At 37.8% G+C, this 25,596-nt stretch overlaps 1 protein-coding gene across 4 annotated transcripts in view; it reads left to right on the forward strand.

Annotated features, from left to right (window-relative positions):
- The window catches only part of SCYL2 (SCY1 like pseudokinase 2), a 72,412-nt gene that overhangs the window by 22,821 nt on the left and 23,995 nt on the right, over positions 1–25,596 (forward strand). For all 4 annotated transcript variants that reach the window (XM_012510121.2, XM_030821263.1, XM_030821262.1 and 1 more), the window contains 7 exons: positions 3,153–3,310; positions 7,187–7,331; positions 20,174–20,323; positions 21,564–21,785; positions 22,551–22,667; positions 23,622–23,747; positions 24,683–24,859. In XM_012510121.2, the coding sequence (XP_012365575.2) occupies positions 3,153–3,310; positions 7,187–7,331; positions 20,174–20,323; positions 21,564–21,785; positions 22,551–22,667; positions 23,622–23,747; positions 24,683–24,859 (1,095 nt within the window). The remainder of the gene's footprint in view (positions 1–3,152; positions 3,311–7,186; positions 7,332–20,173; positions 20,324–21,563; positions 21,786–22,550; positions 22,668–23,621; positions 23,748–24,682; positions 24,860–25,596) is intronic.

Consider the following 25,596-nt stretch of genomic DNA (forward strand, 5'->3'; position numbering starts at 1 on the left):
GTGTTGCCCAGGTTGGTCTCGAGCCCCTGGCATCACACCATCCTCCTGCCTCATTTTCACAAAGTGTTGGGATTACAAGCATGAGCCACTATGCCCAGCCAGTGTTTTCTTTTTCTTCATGAACTATAGTGTTCCTCTTTACTTGTGGTGAAACTGCAAGAGCTACTTCATGTAGTCCTTTTTTTAAATATACTTAGAACACCTTGAGCAGAGCACGGTGGCTCACACCTGTAACCTCAACACTATGGGAGGCTGAGGTGGGAGGATTGCTTGAGTCCAGGAGTTTGAGACCAGCCTGGGCAACATAGTGAGACCTTATCTCTACAAAAAAATTTAAAAATTTGCCGGGCATGGTGGTGCATGGCTGTGGTCCCAGCTACTCGGGAGACTGAGGTGAGAGGATCACTTGAGACCAGGAGGTGGAGGCTGCAGTGAGCCATGATTGTGCCACTGCACTCCAGCCTGGGTAATAGGGTGAGACTCTGTCTCAAAAAAAGAAAAAACAAAAAAGACTTGAAAAATAAAACATTTATTTATTTTAATTTTTTGAGATGGAATCTCGCTGTGCTGCCCAGGCTCCAAAGTGCTGGACACTTTGGAGTACCCAGGCCTCCCAAAGTGCTGAGATTACAGGCGTGCGCTACCGTGCCGGCCATAACACATTAAAATTGGATACATTTATAAAATGTGTTATAGCAGAAGACTTACTAAAATAAGATTGTGCACATGAATGGCAAGATGGGAACTTGAAGTTTTAGGTCATTTGTTTTTAGTTCAAATTAGTATTATGTAAAACTCTTACCTCCTGGCTGTCCTGTGCCTCATAATGATCAAGAGTTAAGATTAGGTGTTTATATGAGTGCTATTTAAAGCTGTTACTCAGCCTAAATGACTGATTTCTTTCTTGAAGACGTGCATCGTGTTTTGCTTCGGTGTTCTGTATTTTCCCTGTGTTATTTCTGGGGTGACAGAATGATGTCTTGGCTAAAAATATAGTCCTGTGGACTAACTGTGTTTGAAACTTGACTTCTTTTTATCTTAGAAAACATTTATCTTCTCCACAACATCCTCATTTGTAAAGTTAATATAATGTTTGTCTCACAGGGTTTCTGTGAGGAATAGAATAATTCCTGAAAAGTACTTAGCACAATGCTTGGCACATATAAATACGCAAATGCTATCTTGTTATTTCTATTATATAAATAGTTGACTTGGGAACCTCTTTATTTGTAAGATTTTCTAGTAGACTGATGCCTGAAACTTTAGCTGTAGAGTGTATTATATTTTCATTTTTTATGTCGTTCCTTTTATGACTCTGGTCTGAAAATAACAATGAGCAAGGTTTGAGTTCAGGGTCAACATAATAAATGGCAGGAGTGAAATTCCATTTTAGGTTTGTGTGACTCTGGAAACTGGGCTCTTAATCACTGTTATATTCTTATGCTGCATGTTTATTTCTGTGTGACATGGGAATGGTATTGGGTTTATATCACATCATTTTGTTTAGCTTAATATATTAATGTTCCTTATCAAGTTGACAGGTTGTTGAATCTCTGTCTTTCAAAGTTGATTCTTGACCATGGGTCTTAAATGTGTGTCATTGATCATATATATGTGTCATTGATCAGATGTGTATCAGCAGAAAACTCATCAGTAATAGAAAAATAACAAAATGCAAGTCTTGATGTTAGTGGTGTAACGACGTTAGCCAACATTAATTGAATATGTCAGGTACTACAATAAGTTCTTTTTATATTACTGTGTCACTTATTCTTCAGTGGTCCTTTGAGGTATTCATACTATTATTTATTCTTTTTTTTTCTGTTGAGAAAACTTGCCCAAAGGCAGCTGGTCAGTTGAAGGGAAATTGACTCAAAGTCTCCTCTGATCTAATGCCAGTGTCTTGAGTGCTGTATAAATACATCCTCTGTTGTTTTATTGTAGCAAATGCTGCCTTATTCACAAATGCTTGGGGGAATGTTGTGTTTTAATTGAGTTACAGTGCGAAATAATTCCTTTTTGTTGCCACTTTTCAGAGTCTTACTCCTCTAATATCCTTAACTCATTTATATACACAAGGAACCCTCATTTTACAAGTTATGTTTGAGAAATTTATTGGATTGGACTTTTTGCAGTGAATCTCTATGAGATGGTTGAGTTGCCAGGCTAACTTATGAAAATAATAATGTTAATGTAGCAAAAATGCAGAACAGAAGAAAGTAATTAGAAGAGAAAAAAATGAGAATAAAATAGAAAGCTTATGTCTTGGATATTGATAGTTGAGTAGCAGTAGGTTTAATTTGAGGCTTTCAAAGACATAGAAATTCTGAAAGAGTTTCAAAATCTTTCAAGGAATTTTGGAAGGCTAGCATTCTTTGCTAATTTCACTTCCAGTTTATTTTGCCTTATTACCAAGAACACACATCAATGATTTAACACATCACCTATCAGTAGAGCTGTTTTTTTGATTTGTTAAGAGGGGGTAACTACATGAGAACTGTTTTTCCTTGGGTATCTGAGGAATAATGAAAGGAAGAAGATGGTAAGGAGGATGTGTGCTTTTAGTGGTATAAAATAAGCTGTGAATGATTTCAAAGAGAGGTGGTAGGAGAGCAAGTCCCTGTACTAGTAACCGTTTACATTTACTGCCCCTAACAAGATGGGGGATAGGAAGGTATGAGATAGAATATAGATTATTCATATGTAAAAGATACTACAAATTCATTTTTCTTACAAACAGGTACTCCCTGACATACAACCTTTCTTTCAAAAAACATTTCAAGATTTTGTAGTATACTTCATGATTATCATTGTTAAGTTACATTTTAAATTTTTAAACATTTTCTTTGAGTTCTGTGTCCATAAGAGATTACTACACAGGAAACAACATATTGTACACAATTAATATGTACCTGTGATAGCAGAATTCAAAGGTAAAGTTTTTCCTGTGTTCTTTAGATGAGGACTCTAGGTTTTACACCTTTTAAAATGTTTAGATTTACTGTCATAAGGAAACCAACTCTTTGATATCAGAAAAGTATTACAGTGGTGCTAAAATTTTTATGGCATAGTTATTTGTAGATTGTGACATTCATATAATTTTATCACTTTTCTATATTTCTTGACTAAAATTACACAATTCTTTTATTTAGGAAGTGGCAGTTTTTGTCTTTGATAAAAAACTGATTGACAAGTATCAAAAATTTGAAAAGGATCAAATCATTGATTCTCTAAAACGAGGAGTCCAACAGTTAACTCGGCTTCGACACCCTCGACTTCTTACTGTCCAGCATCCTTTAGAAGAATCCAGGTAAATTTTTATAAAAACTTACATAGTAGATTCCCTAAACAAATAGTTAAAAATAATTTTATATTTGAAATCTGTCTGTTTCAAGTATTATCAGTGAAAAATTCTTATACTCTAAGTGTTGAGTTCTTATGCATTAGTTTTCTCCCTAAAGTTTATTTGCATTGTCTGTGTATATGTCTCTCTTTGAAATATTAATACTTTCTTTACTTTTGCCATGATTCTGTACTTCAGTGGCTACCCTGTGCTCATGACTACAATAGTCAAAATAGAAGATGCAAGGGTATAGAATACAGTTCTTGCCTGAAAGTAGCTGTCCTTGCTAATTTGCTAGAATTTGTTGTCTCCTTTTCATTGATACAGTATTTGGAGGCCAATTTTGTGTGTGTGCCAACTACTGTTTCAGACACTTAACCTTCTACTATGCCCAGCATGCCAGTCCATAGCTCTCAGTTACTTTACCATCTATTTTTCTCAAGGGTGAGCTTGGGAAGTGTTACTGAGAATGACAAGAAAATGAAATTTATGTAATCTTAACTGGACTCTCAAGCTTGTGGCACTTTTAATACTCCTTTAGATACCCTAGCTTTATAAACCTTTTTGACATTACTTATAACCCCAAATTTATGCCTTTCTTCCTTCTCAGCAGACTGTATTCCCCTCTCTTAATTCAGAAAATCTTAATGAGATCATTTGGTATTTGTGTCCTGTGGCCCTGTTGGCCCTTAGGATTTTTAAGGATAGGGGAAGAACAAGAAGGTGGAGGACACAGAGCTGGCAGGGTTCCAGGTTGTGTGGGATGAAGGTCCCATCTCCCTTCAATTGTACAGTTTTGCTTTTATCTCTTATTATATATTGAGTTTCTGCAAACTTCTTACTCTGGAATCTTCAATAACCCACTTTCTACCATCTCACCCTTCAAAGGCACAAGATTTTTTTTTAAACATAAAAGGAAAAATACAAACATTTGCTATGTGAAAAACTATGCTAAATGCTTTACATTGTTTAATTCATCTAATTCTCACAATTACACAGAACAGAGGATCAAAGAAACCATATGGTTTTAAGTGCTGGAGCTAGGATTCATTTTGTCGTTCGGATTCCTGAGTCCATGTTTTTATTTTTTACTGCACCATGCTGTATCTACCCAAGAATATGCTGATGTGTCGATTGATCGAGACAGAGTCTCACTCTGTTGCCCAAGCTGGATTACAGTAGTGCCATCATAGTTCACTGCAGCCTCGAACTCCTGGGCTCAAGTGATCCTCCTGCCTCAGCCTCTCAAGTAGAATACTACAAGTGTGTGCTACCATGCCCAGCTAATTTTTTGATTTTTAATTTAAAAATTTTTTGTTTTGTAGAAGTGGGGTCTTGATGTATTACTCAGGCTGAACTCAAACTCTTGGCCTCAAGTGATCCTCCCTGAGATTACAGGTGTGAGTGACTGTGCCTGGCTTCTTGTTCTTCTTTTTTAATTTTTGGGGTGGGGTTTCGCTATTGTTGCCCAGGCTTGTCTTGGACTCCCGAGCTTGAGTGATCCTCTTGCCTCAGCCTCTCAAGTAGCTGGGACTACAGGTGCATGCCGCTGCACCTGGGTTGCTCATATGTCTCTTGTCGTAAAAATATTTTTTATTGCCTTTCTTTTCATGGATAAACCCAGAACACTATAGTTTCTGTCTCTTATGTAATACTATTGTGAATCCTGTATCCCAAAGTAGACTGTTTTTTTTCCCCACACTTATCCTACACTTTCCTGACTGTATTTGTTGGTGCTATTTCCTCTGGAGTGTTTTCTGTCAGTGTCTCTAGTGTCACCTATTAGAATCCTACCTATCCTTGTTATTTTATGTTGTATTTACATGTCTTATATCTCATAATTACATTTCAAGTCTCTTGAGGGGAGAAGGACTATCAGTTATACTTTTCTGTGTCCCTGCAGCTTTTTGTATGGTGATTTAAATATTATAGAATTAGGAATTTATTGGCAATCATGAAGAGAGACAATTTAAAGATTACTTTAAGATACCCTAATTGTTAGGTTGTAAAAATTGTAGTAGCATTGATAGAAATAGGGACACTTTAGGGAAGAAAAAGAGAACTTCCAGTTTTTAATGAATTAATAATACTGACATGACACTGGAATTACTCAAAGGAAATGCACTACAGAAAGAGTAATTCAGATGACAGTCCAGAGTTGGTGATGTATATGGAGGTGAGTCACTTACAGGCAGTAATTAAAACCTAAAAAAAAGTGAGTTTTTCGAGAATATGAGTAAAAGGAGCAGAGTACTGAGGAAAGAACCTTGAAATGTAGGGAAAACAAGAGCCAAAGAAAAAATTAGGAGGAATATTGTCGTATGGCAGGAGAATTGGCAGCATGTCATGGAAGCAAAAGGAAGGAAAAAAGAACCTGCTAACACTGGGGAATACAGAATAAAAAAGAAAATAAGGACAGAGAAGAATCCATTACATTTGACCAGTGAGAAGTTGTTAGTAACATTCAGTAATTTTAGTAGGATGACAGTTTGGAAGCTAAAAAAAATAGATTCAAAGGGACCTAGCAGAGAAGACACTATGTGAGTCTATAAGACAGTTTTTTTTTTTTTTTTTAACAGTACAGTTCAACAAAAGCATGCCTTATGGTCCAATGTGTTAATGAGCTAAGTGTTGGGAGTACAGAACAAGGCAGCTTCCTTGATGATGGCTGAGCAGGCAGCAGGACAATGTGACCCTTTCTCTCCTTCAACCTAAGCTCTGTTTTTATTTCTTATATGTTAAGCTTCTGCATATGCTCTCATTTGAAAAACAGATTTAAGGCAGAAGAAAAGTTATTCAGGTGTTGGAACAGATGAGACATCAGTTAAAGGACATAACTGCCATTTAACAGTTACTATGCAGGCCCAGAAGTTTGTTATATAGCCACATTACTGTACTACTTTGTAGTTCTTCATTGCCAGAGCCTAAAGCCCAAGGCCTAAAGTGTTAGGGCTTGGGTGGCAAATGCTTGGTAATTATAATAGCGATGGTAAGCTTATTGAGCTTACATGCTTTATGTATTTTACATGATTTTCTCATTTGATCTTTATACTAACCCTTCATGGTGGGTCTGTTATCACCATTTTACAAATGGGTGAAGTGAGGTTCAGAACAGTAGTGTCCATTGTTACCAAGACAGCACATAGGGATGCTGGGACTTAAAGTCAGGTATCTGTCCTCAAAGCCTGAGCTCTTGATCATTACCCTGTAAGGCCATTGAATGTTAATATCTAACATTTTCTGAGTTTATAAATCTTCTTGTACATGAAAGCCTAGTAATTTAAAAAATTTGATAACTGTGACACCTTTCAAAATGATATATAAAATAGATAAAAGCTGCTTTGTGACGTGGGAACTGGGCTACTGGAGCTAGCTATGCCTTATCTCTCTTCCTGACTACTCCTATTCCAGGGTCATCTGTGGGAAATCCAGAAGTTCCTTTGAGCGTATTCTGAAAATTAACAGCCTTAATAAATAAGGATAATACCATAAGTGTAATGTAACAGTATTTTGAATTAGTTTATTGGTTTTCCATAAAGAATATCAATCATTTGAACAAGGTGGTTGAAATAGTGTTTTATTTTCTCACTTTTTAAGTTTTAAAAAAGATCGTAGTTATCATAACACTCAGTTTAAAAGACCAAGTGATTTATCTAGTATAATTTGTGTGTAGAGGCTCCTAACTTTGTTGGTTTAAGTGGATTATGTCTGCTGAAATTAACAAATGTAAAATAGTCTACCTTCTTATTGATAGTTTAATAGGAGCACTAATATTTTATGTATATTTGATTTTGATAATGTGTAATAATATGATAGTAAATAACTTTTTCTTTTTTAAAACAGGGATTGCTTGGCATTTTGTACAGAACCAGTTTTTGCCAGTTTAGCCAATGTTCTTGGTAACTGGGAAAATCTACCTTCCCCTATATCTCCAGACATTAAGGATTACAAACTTTATGATGTAGAAACCAAATATGGTTTGCTTCAGGTATGTATTTTTATTCATCATGTAAAAAATAGTTGTTTCCTTTAAAACTGGTTTTGGCATTTCAAACTTATTAACCATGTAAAAATACTTTATGTAAACTTTTGGTTCTTGTTAGTAATTTAGTCATTATTCCTATGTTCTGGAAATTTTTTCTGCAGTTTGTTGTTAGGCTTAAATAACATTTTAAATATATCAAACTGATAACATTGGTAACCTTTGGGAGGTCATTTATTGGTTGGTGGATGGAGTGGGTTCCTTTTGATTCTTAAACTGAATAAATTTTATAAAACATTCAATTGAAATGAAAAAGTATTTCATAATTTTATCTCTAAGGAATTTAGTTAGTGATATCAGAGGTATTGTTAGCCTTTTCTTTTCTTTTTTGAGATGGGGTTTCACTCTTGTTGCCCAGGCTGGAGTGCAATGGCGCGATCTCAGCTCACTGCAACCTCCACCTCCCAGTTTCAAGCGATTCTTCTGCCTCAGCCTCCCCAGTAGCTGGGATTACAGGCATGCACCACCACGCCTGGCTGATTTTTGTGTTATTAGTAGAGATGGGGTTTCACCATGTTGGCCAGGCTGGTCTCGAACTCCTGACCTCGTGATCCACCCACCTCGGCCTCCCAAAGTGCTGGGATTACAGGCGTGAGCCACCACGCCTGGCTAGCCTTTTCATATATGCTCGTTTTTTCAGATTTTCCTTTCCCTGCTTACCAAAATAATATCCTGACAGCTGACTCTGGTGGTTTATGCCTGTAATCCCAGCACTTTGGGAAGCTGAGGAGGGAGGATCACTTGAGCTCTGGAGTTTGAGACAACCCTGGGCAACATAGCAAGTCCTTGTTTCTACAAAAAGGTTTTAAAAATTAGCTGGGCATGGTGGCATGCACCTGTGGTCCCAGCTACTCAGGAGGCTGAGGCAGGAGGATCGCTTGAGCTTGGGAGGTTGAGGATGCAGTGAGCTATGATAGTGCTCCTGCACTCCAGCCTGGGTGACAGAGTGAGAGCCTGTCTTAAAAAAAAACAAGAACAACAAAAAAACAAATAATATCTTCAGCACCATAGAATAAATTTATATAGTAGATTCTAAGTTCCTTTTGGGCAGACATTATTTTTATTACATTTGAACAGCTTTATTAAGATATAATTGGCATACAGTAAACTACACATATTCAAAGTATATGGTTTTATAAGTTCGACATATACTTACCTGTGAAACCATCACCACGATCAAGATACTGCATCTATTCGTAACCCCCAAGAGCTTCCTCCTACCCCTTATAATCCCTCTCTCCTGTTCCTTGCAGTTTTTCTGTCCCTTGTCTCAGAAAATCACTGACCTGCTTTCTATCACTGTGGGTAGATTTGCATTTTCTAGAATTTTATAAGTGGAATCATATGGTACCTATTTTTTTTCGGTCTGGCTTCTTTTAACCAACGTAATTATTTGAGATTCATGTGTTGTGTGTATCAATAGTTGATTCTTTTTTTATTTGATTGCTGAGTAATTTTATGAATATACCACAGCTAGTCCATTTGCCTGTTAATAATATTTGGGTTGTTTCTAGTTTTTGGCTACTGTGCATAAAGCTGCTATGAACATTCATGTACAAGTTTTTGTATGAACATACACATTCGTTTCTCCTGATTAACCAAGTACTTGGGAGAGGAATGGCTAGATCAAATAGTATGTGTATGATTCACTTTTTAAGAAAATGATACTGTTTTCCATAGTGGTTGTGCCATTTTAAATTTCTATCAGCAGCATATAAGAATTCCATTTTTTTCACATCTTTGCCAAAATCTGCTATCTTTGGTCTCTTTGGTATCAGTCATTCTAACAGGTGTGCGGTAGTATCTCAGAGTGCTTTTAATTTGTATTTCTCTGATCAATAATGATAGCGAGCACCTTTTCATATGCTTCTTTGCCATCTGAATATCTTTTTAGGTGAAATATCTCTTCAGATACTTTGCCCATTTTTTTGAGGGGTTGCTTTCTTATTGACTTACGTGTGGACACAGTACGTAATTTACATAATTTACAAAGATTTTCTCCCAATCTGGCTTATCTTGTCATTCTCTTAGCTGTATTTTTTAAAGAATTGTGGCAAAATACCATCTTAACCATTTTTAAAAATTATTTTTAATTTTTGTGGGTACATAGTAGGTATATATACTTATACATGAGATACTTTGATACAGGCATGCAATGCATAATAATTGCATCATGGGAAATGGGGCATCCATCTCCTCAAGCATTTATCCTCTGTATTACAATCCATTATACTCTTAGCTATTTTTAAATGTACTATTAAATTATTATTGACTTTAGTCACCCTGTTGTGCTAGCAAATTCTAGGTCTTACTCATTTTTTTCTAACTATTGTTTTTGTACCCATTAACCATCCCTACTTTCCCCCACCTCCCGCAACTGCCCTTCCCAGCCTCTGGTAACCATCCCTCTACTCTCCATCTCCATGAGTTCAATTGTTTTGATTTTTAGCTCCCACAAATAAGGGAGAACATTCAAAGTTTGTCTTTTTGTCCCTGAGTTATTTTGCTTAACATAACGACCCCCCAGTTCCATCTATGTTGTTGCAAATGACAAGATCTCCTCCTTTTTATGACTGAATAGTACTCCATTGTGTATATGTACCATATTTTCTGTATCTGTTCATCTGTTGATGGACACTTAGTTTGCCTCTAAATCTTGGTTATTGTGAATAGTGCTGCAACAAACATGGGAGTGTAGATATCTCTGCTATACTGATTTCCTTTTTATTTTTGAGTATATACCTAGGAGTGGGATTGCTGGATTGTATGGTAGCTCAAAATTTTAGTTTTTTGAAGAACTTCCAAATTGTTCTCCATAGTTCTTGTACTAATTTACATCCCCACCAACAGTGTACGAGGGTTCTATTTTCTCCACATCCTCTCCAGCATTTGTTATTACCTGTCTTTTGTATGAAGGCATTTTAATTAGGGTGAGATGATATCTCATTGTAGTTTTCATTCGTGTTTCTCTGATGATCATTGATGTTGGGCACCTTTTCTTATGCCTGTTTGCCATTTGTTTGTCTTCTTTTGAGAAATGTCTATTCAAATCTTTTGCCCATTTTTGATCAGATTATTAGGTTTTTTTTCGATAGAGTTGTTTGAGCTCCTTATATATTCTGGTTATTAATCCCTTGTCAGATGGGTCATTTGCAAACATTTTCTCCCACTCTGTGGGTTGTCTCTTCACTTTGTTGTTTATTTCGTTTGATGTGCACAAGCTTTTTAACTTGATGTGATCCCATTTGTCTGCTTTTGCTTTGATTACCTGTGCTTGTAGGGCATTACTCAAGAATTCTTTGAGAACAATGTGTATTCTGTAGCCACTGGTTGAAATGTTCTGTAAATATCTATTAGATCCATTTAGTCTATGGTGCAGATTAAGTCTGATGTTTCTTTGTTGATTTCCTGTCTGGAAGATTTGTCCAGAATTGCCTTCAAGAGCCTAGGCCTGGACTTGGGCACCTCAAGAACCCATTTGGTGCTCTTCCCTGCTATGGCCAAACTGGTACCTAAGGTGCAAGACAAAGTTCCCTCTGCTTTTCCTCTGCTTTCTCAAATAAAAGGAGTCTTTCACCATAGCCACCACAGCTGGGAATGTGCTGGGTCACTGACCTGAAGCCAGCACACCCAAGACCCATGGCGTACTATGTGGGTATCACTATTGGTTATTCAGGGCCTGATGGCTCTTTAGTCAGCAGATGATGAATCCCGCCAGGACTGGGTCCTTCCCTTCAAGGCAGTGGGTCCCCTTTGGCCTAGGTGTGTCTAGAAATGTCATCCATGAGCTAGGGTCTAGATTGGGGCCCTTAAGACTGCCTGGTGCTGTATTCTACTGTGGCTGAGCTGTTACCTAAATGCAAGACAAGTCCTTTTTACACTTCACTCTCCTCTCTTCAGATAGAAGGAAGGAGACCCTTTTGTTGCTGCCAGCTACATTGCCTGGGGTTGGGTTGGGGGGGTGGTGTAAGCACTCCCTTATCTGTCCCAGCTGTTGTCTCCCTAGATCTCCCTAGGACACTTGCCATTCTAGTCAATTGACGCTAAGCCCAGCCCAGGACTAAGAGTTGCATAGAAATTGCAGTGCTTTACAATTTGGTATGTTTTTGCAGTGGCTGGTACCGGTTTTTCCTTTCCATATTTATTGCTTCCTTCGGGATCTCTTGTAAGGCAGGCCTGGTGGTGACAAAATCTCACAACTTTTGCTTGTCTGTGTAGGATTTTATTTTTCCTTCACTTACGAAGATTAGTTTGGCTGGATATGAAATTCTGGGTTGAAAATTCTTTTCTTTAAGAATATTGAATATTAGCCACCACTCTCTTCTGGCTTATAGGGTTTCTGCAGAGAGATCTGCTGTTAATCTGATTGGCTTTTCTTTGTGGGTAACCTGACCTTTCTCCCTGACTGCCCTTAACATTTTTTCCTTCATTTCAACCTTGGTGAATCTGATGATTATGTGTCTTGAGGTTGCTCTTCTCAAGAGGTATCTTTGTGGTGTTCTCTCTGTTTCCTGAATTTGAATGTTGGCCTGTCTTGCTAGGTTGGGGAAGTTCTCCTGGATAATATCCTGAAGAGGATTTTCCAACTTGGTTCCATTCTCCCTGTCACCTTCAGGTACACCAGTCAAACGGAGGTTTGGTCTTTTCACATAGTCCCATATTTCTTGGAGGCTTTGTTCATTCCTTTTCATTCTTTTTTTCTCTAATCTTGTCTTGATGCTTTATTTCATTAAGTTGATCTTCAGTCTCTGATATCCTTTCTTCCACTTGATTGATTCAGCTATTAATAATTGTGTATGCTTCATGAAGTTCTCATGCTGTGTTTTTCAGCTCCATCAGGTCATTTATGTTCTTCTCTAAACTGGTTATTCTAGTTAGCAATTCCTCTTTTTCAAGGTTCCTAGCTTCCTTGCATTGGGTTAGAACATGCTCCTTTAGCTCGGAGGAATTTGTTTTTACTCACCTTCTGAAGACTACTTCTGTCAGTTCGTCAAACTCATTCTCTGTCCAGTTTTGTTCCCTCGCTGCTGAGGAGTTGTGATCCTTTGGAGGAGAAGAGGCATTCTGGTTTTTGGAATTTTCAGCCTTTTGGCGCTGTTTTTTCCTCATCTTCATGGATTTATCTACCTTTGGTCTTTGATGTTGGTGACCTTCAAATGGGGTTTTTGTGTAGATGTCCTTTTTGTTGATGTTGATGCTTTCTGTTGATTCTTTTCTGTTTGTTAATTTTCCTTCTAACAGTCAGGCCCCTCTGCTGCATGTCTGTTGGAGTTTGCTGGAGGTCCACTCCAGACCCTGTTTGCCTGGGTATCACCAGCGGAGGGTGCAGAACAGCAAAGATTGCTGCCTGATCCTTCCTCTGGAAGCTTTGTCCTAGAGAGGCACCTGCCAGATGCCAGCCAGAGCTCTCCTGTATGAGGTGTCTGTTGACCCCCTGCTGGGAGGTGTCTCCCAGTCAGGAGGCACTGGGATCAGGGACACACTTGATAAGGCAGTCTGTCCCTTAGCAGAGCTCGAGCGCTGTGCTGGGAGATCCGCTGCTCTCTTTACAGCCAGTAGGCAGGAATGTTTAAGTCTCCTGAAGCTGTGCCCACAGCTGCTTCTTCCCTCAAATGCTCTGTCTCAGGGAAATGGGAGTTTTATGTATAAACCCCTGACTGGGGCTGCTGCCTTTCTTTCAGAGATGCCCTGCCCAGAGAGGAGGAATCTAGAGAGGCAGTCTGGTTATAGTGGCTTTGCGGCTGCAGTGGGCTCTGCCCAGTGTGAACTTCTAGGCGGCTTTGTTTACACTGTGAGGGGAAAACTGCCTACTGAAGCTTCAGTAATGGCAGACGCCTCTCCCCCTACCAAGCTCGAGTGTCCCAGGTTGATTTCAGACTGCTGTGCTGGCAGCAAGAATTTCAAGCCCTTGGATCTTAGCTGGCTGGGCTCCTTGGGGGTGAGATCTGCTGAGCAAGACCACTTGGCTCCTTGGCTTCAGCCTGCTTTCCAGGGGAGTGAACGGTTCTGTCTTGCTGGAGTTCCAGGCACCACTGGGGTTTGAAAAAAAAAAAAAAACTGCACCCAGCTCGGTGTCTGCCCAAACGGCACCCAGTTTTGTGCTTGAAACCCAGGGTCCTGGTGGTGTAGGTACCCAAGGGAATCTCCTGGTCTGCGGGTTGCAAAGACCATGGGAAAAGCATAATATCTGGGCCAGAATGCACCATCCCTCATGGGACATACAGTCTCTCATGGCTTCCCTTGGCTACAGGAGGGAGTTCCCTGACCCCTTGAGCTACCCAGGTGAGATGTAGCCACACTCTGCTTCAGCTCACCGTCTGTGGGCTGCACCCACTGTCTCCGGGCAAAACCAGCTAGCATCATAACGACAGGATCAAATTCACATATAACAATATTAACCTTAAATGTAAATGGGCTAAATGCCCCAATTAAAAGACACAGACTGACAAATTGGATGAAGAGTCAAGACCCATCAGTGTGCTGTATTTAGGAGACTCATCTCACGTGCAAAGACACACATAGGCTCAAAATAAAGGGACGGAGGAATATTTACCAAGCAAATGGAAAACAAACAAAAAGTGGGGGTTGCAGTCCTAGTCTCTGATATAACAGCCTTTAAACCAACAAAGATCAAAAAAGACAAAGAAGGGCACTACACGATGGTACAGGGATCAATGCAACAAGAAGAGCTAACTATCCTAAATATATATGCATCCAATACAGGAGCACCCAGATTCATAAAGCAAGTTCTTAGAGACCTACAAAGAGACTTAGACTCCCACACAATAATATTGAGTACCTTTAACACCCCATTGTCAATATTAGACAGATCAACGAGACAGAAAATTAACAAGGATATTCAGGACTTGAACTCAGCTCTGGACTAAGTGGCCCAAATAAACATCTATAGAACTCTCCACCCCAAATCAACAGAATATACATTCTTCTCAGCACCACATCGCAGTTATTCTAAATTTGACCACATAATTGGAAGTAAAACATGCCTCAGCAAATGCAAAAGAATGGAAATCCTAACAAACAGTCTCTTAGACCACAGTGCAATCAAATTAGAACTCAAGATTAAGAAACTCACTCAAAACCACACAACTACATGGAAACTGAAGAACCTGCTCCTGAATGACTACTGAGTAAATAACAAAATTAAGGCAGAAATAAATAAGTTATTTGAAACCAATGAAAACAAAGACACAACATACCAGAATCTCTGGGACACAGCTAAAGCAGTATGTAGAGGGAAATTTATAGCACTAAATGTCCACAGGAGAAAGCAGAAAAGATCTAAAATCAACATCCTAACATCATAATTAAAAGAAAAGCAAGAGCAAACAAATTGAAAAGCTAGCAGAAGACAATAAATAACTAAGATTAGAGCAGAACCAAAGGAGATAGAGACATGAAAACGCTTAAAAATAAATCAGTGAATCTAGGAGCTGGTTTTTTTTTTTTTTTTTAAAGATTAACAAAATAGACTGCTGGCCAGACTAATAAAGAAGAAAAGAGAGAATAATCAGATAGATGCAATAAAAAATGATAAAGGGGATATCACCACTGATCCCACAGAAATACAAACTACCATCAGAGAATACTATAAATCCCTCTATGCAAATAAACTAGAAAATCTAGAAGAAATGGATAAATTCCTGGACACATACACCCGCCCAAGACTAAACCAGGAAGAAGTCAAATCCCTGAATAGACCAATAACAAATTCTGAAATTGATGTAGTAATTAATAGCCTACCAACTGAAAAAAGCCCAAGACCAGATGGGTTCACAACCAAATTCTACCAGAGGTAGAAGGAACTGGTACCATTCCTTCTGAAAGTATTCCAAACAAGAGAAAAAGAAGGATTCCTCCCTAACTCATTTTATGAGGCCACCATCATCCTGATAGCAAAACCTGGCAGAGCTACAACAAAAGAAGAAAATTTCAGGCCAATATCCCTGATGAACATTGATGCAAAAATCCTCAATAAACTACTGGCAAACCAGATCCAGCAGCACATCAAAAAGCTTATCCACCACGATCAAGTCGGCTTCATCCCTGGGATGCAAGGCTGGTTCAACATATGCAAATCATTAAATGTCATCCATCACATAAACAGAACCAATGACAAAAACCACATGATTATATCAATAGATGCAGAAAAGGCCTTTGATAAAATTCAACACCGCTTCATGCTAAAAACTCTCAATAAACTAGGGGTTGATGGAACATATCTCAAAATAATAAGAGCCATTTATGACAAACTCACAGCCAGTATCATACTGAATGGGTAAAAGCTGGAAGCATTCCCTTTGAAAACTGGCACAAATGCCCTCTTTCACCACTCCTATTCAACATTGTATTGGAAGTTCTGGCCAGGGCAATCAGGCAAGAGAATGAAATAAAGGGTATTCAGATAGGAAGAGAGGAAGTCAAATTGTCTCTGTTTGCAGATAACATGATGGTATGTTTAGAAAACCCCATCGTCTCAGCTCAAAATCTCCTTATGCTGATAAGCAACTTCAGCAAAGTCTCAGGATACAAAATCAATAAAAAATAAACAAGCATTCCTATGCAGCAATAACAGACAAACAGAGAGCCAAATCATAAGTGAACTCCGATTCACAATTGATACAAAGAGAATAAAATACCTAGTAATACAACTTACAAGGGATGCGAAGGACCTCTTCAAGGAGAACTACAAACCACTCCTGAAGGAAATAAGAGAGGACACAAACAAATGGAAAAACATTCCATGCTCATAGATAGGAAGAATTAACATAGTGAAAATGGCCATACTGCCTAAAGTAATTTGTAGATTCAATGCTATCCCCATCAAGCTACCATTGATTTTCTTCTCAGAATTAGAAAAAAGTACTTTAAATTTCATATGGAACCAAAAAGAGCCCATATAGCCAAGACAAACCTAAGCAAAAAGAACAAAGCTGGAGTCATCATGCTGCCTGACTTCAAACTATACTATAAGGCTACAGTAACCAAAACAGCATGGTACTGATACCAAAACAGATATGTAGACCAATGGAACAGAACAGAGGCCTCAGAAACAATGCCACACGTCTACAACCATCTCATCTTTGACAAACCTGACAAAAACAAGCAACGGGGAAAGGATTTCCTATTTAATGAATGGTGTTGGGAAAACTGGCTAGCCACATGCAGAAAACTGAAACTGGACCCCTTCCTTACACCTTATACAAAAATTAACTCAAGGTGGATTAAAGACTTAAACATAAAACCTAAATCCATAAAAACCCTAGAAGAAAACCTAGGCAATACCATTCAGGACTTAGGCATGGGCAAAGACTTCATGACTAAAGCACCAAAAGCAATGGCAACAAAAGCCAAAATGGACAAACTGGATCTAATTAAACTAAAGAGCTTCTGCACAGCAAAAGAAACTATCATCAAAGTGAACAGGCAACCTACAGAATGGGAGGAAAATTTTGCAATCCATCTGACAAAGGGCTAATATCCAGAATCTACAAGGAACTTAAACAAATATACAAGAAAAAACAACCCCATCAAAAAGTGGGTGAAGGATATGAACAGACACTTCTGAAAAGGACATTTATGCAGCCAACAAACATATGGAAAAAAGCTCATCATCACTGGTCATTAGAGAAATGCAAATCAAAACCACAGTGAGATACCATCTCACGCCAGTTAGAATGGCAATCATTAAAAAGTCAGGAAACAATAGATGCTGGAGAGGATGTGGAGAAATAGGAATGTTTTTACATTGTTGGTGGGAGTGGAAATTAGTTCAACCATTGTTGAAGACGGTATGGCGATTCCTCAAGGATCTAGAACCAAAAATACCATTTGACCCAGCAGTCCCATTACTGGGTATATATCCAAAGCATTATAAATGATTCTACTATAAAGACACATGCACACGTATGTTTATTGCAGCACTATTCACAGTAGCAAAGACTTGGAACTAACCCAAATGCCCATCAATGATAGATTGGTTAAAGAAAATGTGGCACATATACACCATGGAATACTATGGAGCCACAATAAAGGATGAGTTCACGTCCTTCCTTTGCTGGGACGTGGATGAAGCTGGAAACTATCATTCTCAGCAGACTAACACAGAAACAGAAAACCAAACACCGCATGTTCTCACTTATAAGTGGGAGTTGAACAAGGAGAACACATGGACACAGGGAGGGGAACATCCCACACTGGGGCCTGTCCAGGGGTGGGGCGCTAGGGAAGGGATAGCATTATGAGAAATACCTTATGTAGGTGACGGGTTGTTGGGTGCAGCAAACCACCATGGCACATGTGTATACCTATGTAAAAAAACTGCATGTTCTGCACATGTATCCCAGAACTTAAAGTGTAATAATTAAACAAAAAAAAAAAAAAAAAAAGAAAAGAAATTGCAGTCCTTGTGTAGTCCTAGAGTGCCTTTCAAGTTTATCTAGGTCCCCAGAACACTTTAGTCCATGGTGCAGAGGCCTGCCGAGAAACTCAAGTTCTGACCTCTGTGATGGGTGATTCCCATCTGGCTAGGTCTGGTTCAAATGCTCCCTTACAGCATGTGTGCTAGTCGAGCCCAGCATTGCTTTCTGCTGTTACAGGGTAGCACTGAGATCAATATAAAGTCTCCTAGTCACTACGCTGTCCCCCAAGTGCACAGATTATGTCTCTATGCTGTACAGCCCCAGTAAGGGACTGGGGAGAGATGGTGTAGGCAATTGAGGACTGACTGTCTAACCAGCCATGAAAGAGCACTTCTTCAGTGCCTCTTTCAGTCATACAAAGTTAAAACCAGGTACTGTGAGTGCTCACCTGATTTTTGGTTATTTTTATTTGTGTGTGTGTGTGTGTGTGTGTGTGTGTGTGTGTGTGTGTGTGTGTGCAGCTAGTTTTTAAAATTTGGTGTTCCTGCCCAGGGAGGATATACAGTGTAGGATTCTATTTGGCCATTTTACTCTGCCCTCTTCCATCTTAACCATTTTTAAGTGTACGTTTGAGTCCGTTCATTAAGTACATTCACATTGTCATGGAACCATCACCACCGTACATCTCCACAATTGTTTTCATCTTAGAAATCTGAAACTCTGCCCCTGAAACAATATCTCCTTATTCCTCCAACTCCTCCTCCCTTCCTGCCCCTGGCAACCACAATTATACTTTCTGTCTCTATGAATTTGACTACTCTAGGTATTTCATATAAGTGGAATCATACAGTATTTGTTATTTTGTGATTGGCCTGTGTTAGCATAGTGTTCTCAAGGTTCATCCATGTTGTAGCATTTGTTAGAATTTCCTTCCCTTTAAAGGCTAAATAATATTCCATTATATGTATATGCATAGCAATTCAAGTGTCCATTGATAGATGATAGTTGCGTATACACATTATAAGCAGCTTATGTGCCCAGTCATGTATCAATGGACACTTGAATTGCTTCCACATTTTGGCTATTGGGAATAATGCTGCTATGAAAATGAGTATACAAACATCTCTGTAAGACCCTGCTATCAATTCTTTGGAGTATCTACCCAGAAATGGAATTGCTGGATCATACACTGATTCTATTTTTAATTTTGGGGGGAACAATTATACTGTTTTACACAGCACCTATATTCCCACCAACAGTGCACAAAGATTCTAGTTTCTCCGTATCCTCACCAGCAGTTATTATTTTTTTCTATTTCAATTACCCCATGGTATGTAAAGATGTGGATTTTCTTTTTTCTTTCTCTTTTATTTTTATTTTTTTGGAGACGGAGTCTTGCTCTGTTGCCCAGGCTGGAGTTCAGTGGCGTGATGTCAGCTTACCACAACCACCACCTCCCAGGTTCAAGCGATTCTTCTGCCTCAGCCTACCGAGTAGCTGGGTCTAGAGGCGCGCGCCACCATGCCTGGCTAATTTTTGTATTTTTAGTATTGACGGGGTTTCACCATGTTGGCTAGGCTGGTCTCGAACTCCTGACCTGTGATCTGCCTGCCTCGGCCTCCCAAATGGCTGGGATTACAGGCATGAGCCACTGTGCGCAGCCTGGATTTTCCCTTTTTTTAAATAGTAGCCATCCTCATGGGTGTGAGGTGAGAGCTCATTGTGGTTTTGATTTGCATTTCCCTAATGATTCGTGACTTCGAGCATCTTTTCATGTGTTTGTTGGCCATTCACATGTCTTCTTTGGAATGTATGTTCAAGTCCTGGAAGTCAGTGTGCATTGGCTTGCCAAAAGTTACTACTTGGAAACAGAAATCTAACCTTTAGTTTTGGTTGACACATTCCGTGGTGATGTCAGGGACAAAAAAAAATTACCAAATATTAATCCAATGTGAGAATAAGTGAACTTCAGTTGAATATTTGAAAACTGAGTACAATACTATTTAGGAAAACTGAATTTCAATCTGAAGTGTATGTATATAAAAATCTTAATATTCACTGTCTGCAACTGAAGAATCAAAGATTCCCTCACTTTTCAAACTCAGGAACTGAATAAATTTGGACATCAAAGGATTCTTTATCTTTTCTTCTGTTTATATGCATATAGGAAGGAACTTAATAAATAGGTGTACTCTGGTTTTATAACTAGATTTTTCTCACTAATCTTCAGATTGTCCTGGCAATTGACTACATCTATGTATACTTTGGTATTTATGATGAAATTTGATTTTTAGCTGACACGCAAAACTTTTATTGTGAGGAGTAGCAATAATTATTATTTTTGTGAGACATTTTATTATAATTGAAAGGAGTTTTATTTAGTGTAAAATGTGTTTTTTCCATTTACAGGTTTCTGAAGGATTGTCATTCTTGCATAGCAGTGTGAAAATGGTGCATGGAAATATTACTCCTGAAAATATAATTTTGAATAAAAGTGGAGCCTGGAAAATAATGGGTTTTGATTTTTGTGTATCATCAACCAATCCTTCTGAACAAGAGGTAATGAAAATTTTAGTCTTCTAATTTTTGAGGCCAGGGAAATTTTGATTGCATCTGGAATGGACTAGAAATAGACTATGTGGTACAGTGGTATGTTTAGATATACAGCTTTATAGAAAATTTCTAGTGTTCATTGCACTTAAGAGTATTCTTCAGCACATTACTACCACAGTAGTTAGTGTTATTTGAGAAAAGGATGCCAGAGTTAAATAAATTTAATAACTATTTGATTAAATAGGGTTTTATTTTTTCCTCAGGATGTCAAATGCAATAACACATGTGACTCTCTAGCAGTGTTTCCTGTTTATTGGGTCATGGAATATTCTTTGGGGAACATAATAATAGCAATGGCAATAGCTAACATTCTTATTGAAGCACTTTTCCACACACTTTCTCTGTACTTATTTAATCCTCACAATAACTCAGTGGGGTATAGGAATAATACAGATAAGTTAAGTAGGCTCAGAGAATAAAAGAACCTGCCTAAATTTAGGTAGATGGTAAGTGATAGAGCCAGAATTTGAACGCAGCCTTTCTGCTTCCAAAGCACTTTTTCTTAATGATTAGGATACCTGCCTATTCATACTTAAGAGAAACACTGCATTAAATCAATTCTGCTTTGTACTGATTGGGTCTGCATGGCATAGAAGATCCTTGGTGATATGGCACCTTATGATCCTTGGTGATAGGTTTTTATTATATGTAGTTGTTAGAGGGCCCGTGATTTGACCTAAGATTTGTAAGTTGAGCAGCCATTTTTAAGGTAATCAGAACTAACTAGTATTGGTTGAATATATATCATAAGTGGGTCAGACACTGCTAGGTCAAACTTCCACACATTTGTTTAATCCTTACTGTAATCTTTTGAACTTTTTAACTAAATCACATAGCTAATTAGTGAAAGAACAAATTGCAAACAACAGTCTCTATCTGAGCTCATACAACTTTTGAAGCCTGTGTATCATAAAACATGAGCCAGACCTTCACATGTTCATATTACATGTTACAGTGATAATTTGTCTTCTGGAAGAGACTCCAGTTATCTCGGTTGTAACAGTTCTTGTTTCTCAGTTTGTTGCATGAACTTTTTTACATTTGGGAATTTGGGAATTTTGGGATTGAAGGTGTGATGGCATTTTTACTTGCATGACCGAGTAGAAATTTAAAGATAGATTGCTACTGCTTGATAGTTGTTTGGTTGAATTTGAAGTAACTCATGTAATTCTTTTTCTTACTACAGCCTAAGTTTCCTTGTAAAGAATGGGACCCAAATTTACCTTCATTGTGTCTTCCAAATCCTGAATATTTGGCTCCTGAATACATACTCTCTGTGAGCTGTGAAACAGCCAGTGATATGTATTCTTTAGGAACTGTTATGTATGCTGTATTTAATAAAGGGAAACCTATATTTGAAGTCAACAAGCAAGATATTTACAAGAGTTTCAGTAGGCAGTTGGATCAGGTATTTGCCTATAAATAATTTGCTTGCATTAAAAAATTTATTAAATGTGTCTGATTTTTTTCCAAAGTGTGTTCAGGAAATTCTCTAAATGACATGAGTATCTCATTTTAAGTTTGTATAAGATCAGCTTAATAATTTATTATATTTTTAACAAATTTATAAGTAACGCAGACTAGGCCAGGTGTGCTGGCTCACGCCTGTAATCCCAGCACTTGGGGAGACCCAAGGCGGGTGGATCACTTGAGTCCAGGAGTTTGAGACCAGCCTGGGTAACATGGCTAAACCACTTCTTTACAAAAAAAAAAAAAATACAAAAAGTTAGCTGGGCTTGGTGGCACATGCCTGTACTCCCAGCTACTTGGAAGGCCGATCGGCCTGGGAGGATCACTTGAGCCTGGGAGTTTGGGGCTGCAGTGAGCTGTGATTGTGCCACTGCATGCCAGCCTGGGGTGACAGAGTGAGACCCTGTCTCAAAAAAATATTTTTTTCAAATAAATAGAGAGGACTAGTTAAAATTTGTTACTAGAACTTTAGTCATGGCATTTGAGTAAATATAAATACTGGAACATTTTACCGTAGGAATAGAAACAATTTTGGGTATTAAAGATAAGGGTTTTGTTTTGCAACAATAGAATTAACAATTTGTTTAAAATGTAGTCAGTATATTTGTAGTAAAATATTGAGTAAATTTTTAAATGTTTTCTTAAATGTATATATCTTTTTAAATATTCTATACTCCTTTAATGTTATCACTCTTTTGAATAGTTGAGTCGTTTAGGATCTAGTTCACTTACAAATATACCTGAGGAAGTTCGTGAACATGTAAAGCTACTGTTAAATGTAACTCCAACTGTAAGACCAGATGCAGATCAAATGACAAAGGTGAGTACATGTGGATTTCTGCCTAAGACAGAGGAACAAAAAATGAGTTGAAGTAGATTAAGTTTTTGGGTTTTAAAAAAATGTTTTTCCCCAGAGATCCCTGTTTTGAGATTAAGTTCTTCTAAAGCAACAGTCAGATATAGCCCCAAATAACATCTGTATCCTTGAATGTATTAAATATTCAACTTTGCTTAATCTTACACAGCCAAATATGTACATAATTGCTCTAATAGAAAATTAAGATTTCAAATAAGCAGAGTGCTAACAGTCACAATTAAGTAAACAGATGTTCTAGACTCCTAGAGAATTCATAGTCCTTTATTTCACTTCATATAACCATGGATTTTTTTTTTTTTTTTTTTTAGACAGAGTTTCGCTCTGTCACCCAGGCTGGAGTGTAGTGGCACGATCTCCGCTCACTGCAACCTCCACCTCCCAGGTTCAAGCGATTCTCATGCCTCAGCCTCCCAAGTAATTGGGATTACAGGCACCCACCACCAAACCTGGCTAATTTTTGTATTTTTAGTAAAGACGGGGTTTCACCATGTTGGCTAGGCTGGTCTTGTCCTGACCTCAGGTGATCCGCCTGCCTCGGCCTCCCAAAGTGTTGGGATTATAGGCATGAGCCACTGTGCCCTGGCCAACCATGGATTTTAACTAATAACTGGTATTTTTATGCCTTCGAATTATTTTATTTAATCTTTCAATATTTTAGACTTACATAAAAGAAAGTTTTTACCCAGCCAATTCACAGGTACAGATTCCAAAGATTTGAACTTGAAAAATAATTTATTTTCTTATTCAAAGTTTTATAATTAGAATTTCTAAGGTGATCTTCAGCATTTTGCTAAATGTTTCTGAGTATATTTTTTACCATATTGTGACAGTTTCATATATGAGAAGTACTTTCAATTTAACATTTATCAAAATACTTTATTTCCATTTTTTTTTTAGATTCCCTTCTTTGATGATGTTGGTGCAGTAACACTGCAATATTTTGATACCTTATTCCAAAGAGATAATCTTCAGAAATCACAGTTTTTCAAAGGACTGCCAAAGGTTCTACCAAAACTGCCCAAGGTTTGTTGTTGTTAGTTTCTTATTAATAATCAGGAGTTTAGAAGTTAAAGTTTATTTTGACTTACTACCATAACTCTTCCAAGGAAATAATATAACTTTGCCTGAGGTACATAAATGACTATAAAACACTGCCTACTGAAGCCAAAAGTTCAGTGGACCTTTTTTTGCATGGTCCAAAAATAAATAGGCTAAAAAATTTAGGATACTAACTAGGCAGAGACAGCAGTTGGACATTAAAGGTCAGAAGAAGAGTCCATAAGCTGTCATGTGGAGTTCATTGCCTCACCAGCAGTTAAAGGGGTACTTCTATTGATATTAGCCTTTCCAATTCCTTTACTCCTTTTCTGACTTATTAAATGATGAGTGTAATACAGTTTTTAAAATGTTGGTGAATGCTGAAGAGGCACTGGTTGGAATACTAATAATTCCTGGTTGTAAAAACATTTCCAGTGTTTAATCTATCAGATATTTGTTAGTTACCTACTGTTTGTCTGACACTTTACTTAGATGCTATGGAGAGTAGAGGAGGCATAAAATATTGTCCCTGCTCTCAAGCCCTTATAGTAAGTGTAGCAAGGGTTAACGTGTGAAGCAGTTAATAGTACATGATAGTGTTTGTGTCGTGTGGTATGAATCATAAGTAATGAAGGAATTAAGAGGAGAAACAAACATAGCAGTGGAGAATAATTAGGGAAAGTTTCCTACAGGTAGGGTGACTGTGTGTCCCCATTTACCCATGACCTTTCCAGTTTATGCTATTTATCCTTGCATAATTAGCAATAGCATCCCACTTTACTCTCAAAGTATACCAGTTTCAACCATAAATTGTATGGTCCCATTACCTAAAGGGGTTAGAGGTTTTAGACTTTAGTGTTAACTAATACTAAAAACCTTTAGTAAGTTTTTTTTTTATAAAAAACATTTTTGCCTTTCAGCGTGTCATTGTGCAGAGAATTTTGCCTTGTTTGACTTCAGAATTTGTAAACCCTGACATGGTACCTTTTGTTTTGCCCAATGTTCTACTTATTGCTGAGGAATGCACTAAAGAAGAATATGTCAAATTAATTCTACCTGAACTTGGCCCTGTGTTTAAGCAGCAAGAGCCAATCCAGGTATTTATAGATATTTTTGTGTATTTATCTACTGTTATTTATGATGGTGACTATCACTGAAAACAAAAGGAATGAATATATGACTTAAAAAATACTGAGGTAAGTGTATGAGACTTTCTTTTCCATTAGTCAGAAAGCTGCTTTACATGTTTGAAGCAAACTATTTTTAAAATTATGATAGAACTTTGCAGTTAAATGTCCATAGCTCTCCATAAGTTACTATCTCAGAAAATAAACTGCAATGAAATTTTGCGTGTGTTATACTGTTCTTTATGTACCATATATATACTTTGTAGAAAGTTACAGGTTTAGGAAAATAAATATTTGTTTTGCTCTTGCACTTCGAAGTATTTGAAGTATTTTTGATTATTTTGTTATTTAAGTCTTTAATATGTAGGTGCTTTGTGCCGGTAGTTTCTCTCCATTTTATTGCTAATAACTACTTCCACTAGAATAGGAAAATGCTTACAGCACCATGGGAATAATGTGTGTGTGTATTGTAAGTGAAAAAAGTCATCAGTCTCTCATGTATATAATATGTATTTGCTAGATTCAAGGTAATGTTGGATTTAAGTGCAGTACGGTCACACACCTGGGTTGAATTGGGGCTTCTTTATCTCCTTACTTGAAGTATGACTTGCGTCGTTACCATCTTAAAGCTTCTATTTCCTCATTTCTAAAATGAAAAGGATTGTTGAAATTAAATGAAATTTTCTGGCACATAGCAGGTATTATTA

This window comes from Nomascus leucogenys, chromosome 10, assembly GCF_006542625.1.
Source record: "Nomascus leucogenys isolate Asia chromosome 10, Asia_NLE_v1, whole genome shotgun sequence".
Taxonomy (NCBI): Eukaryota; Metazoa; Chordata; class Mammalia; order Primates; family Hylobatidae; genus Nomascus; species Nomascus leucogenys.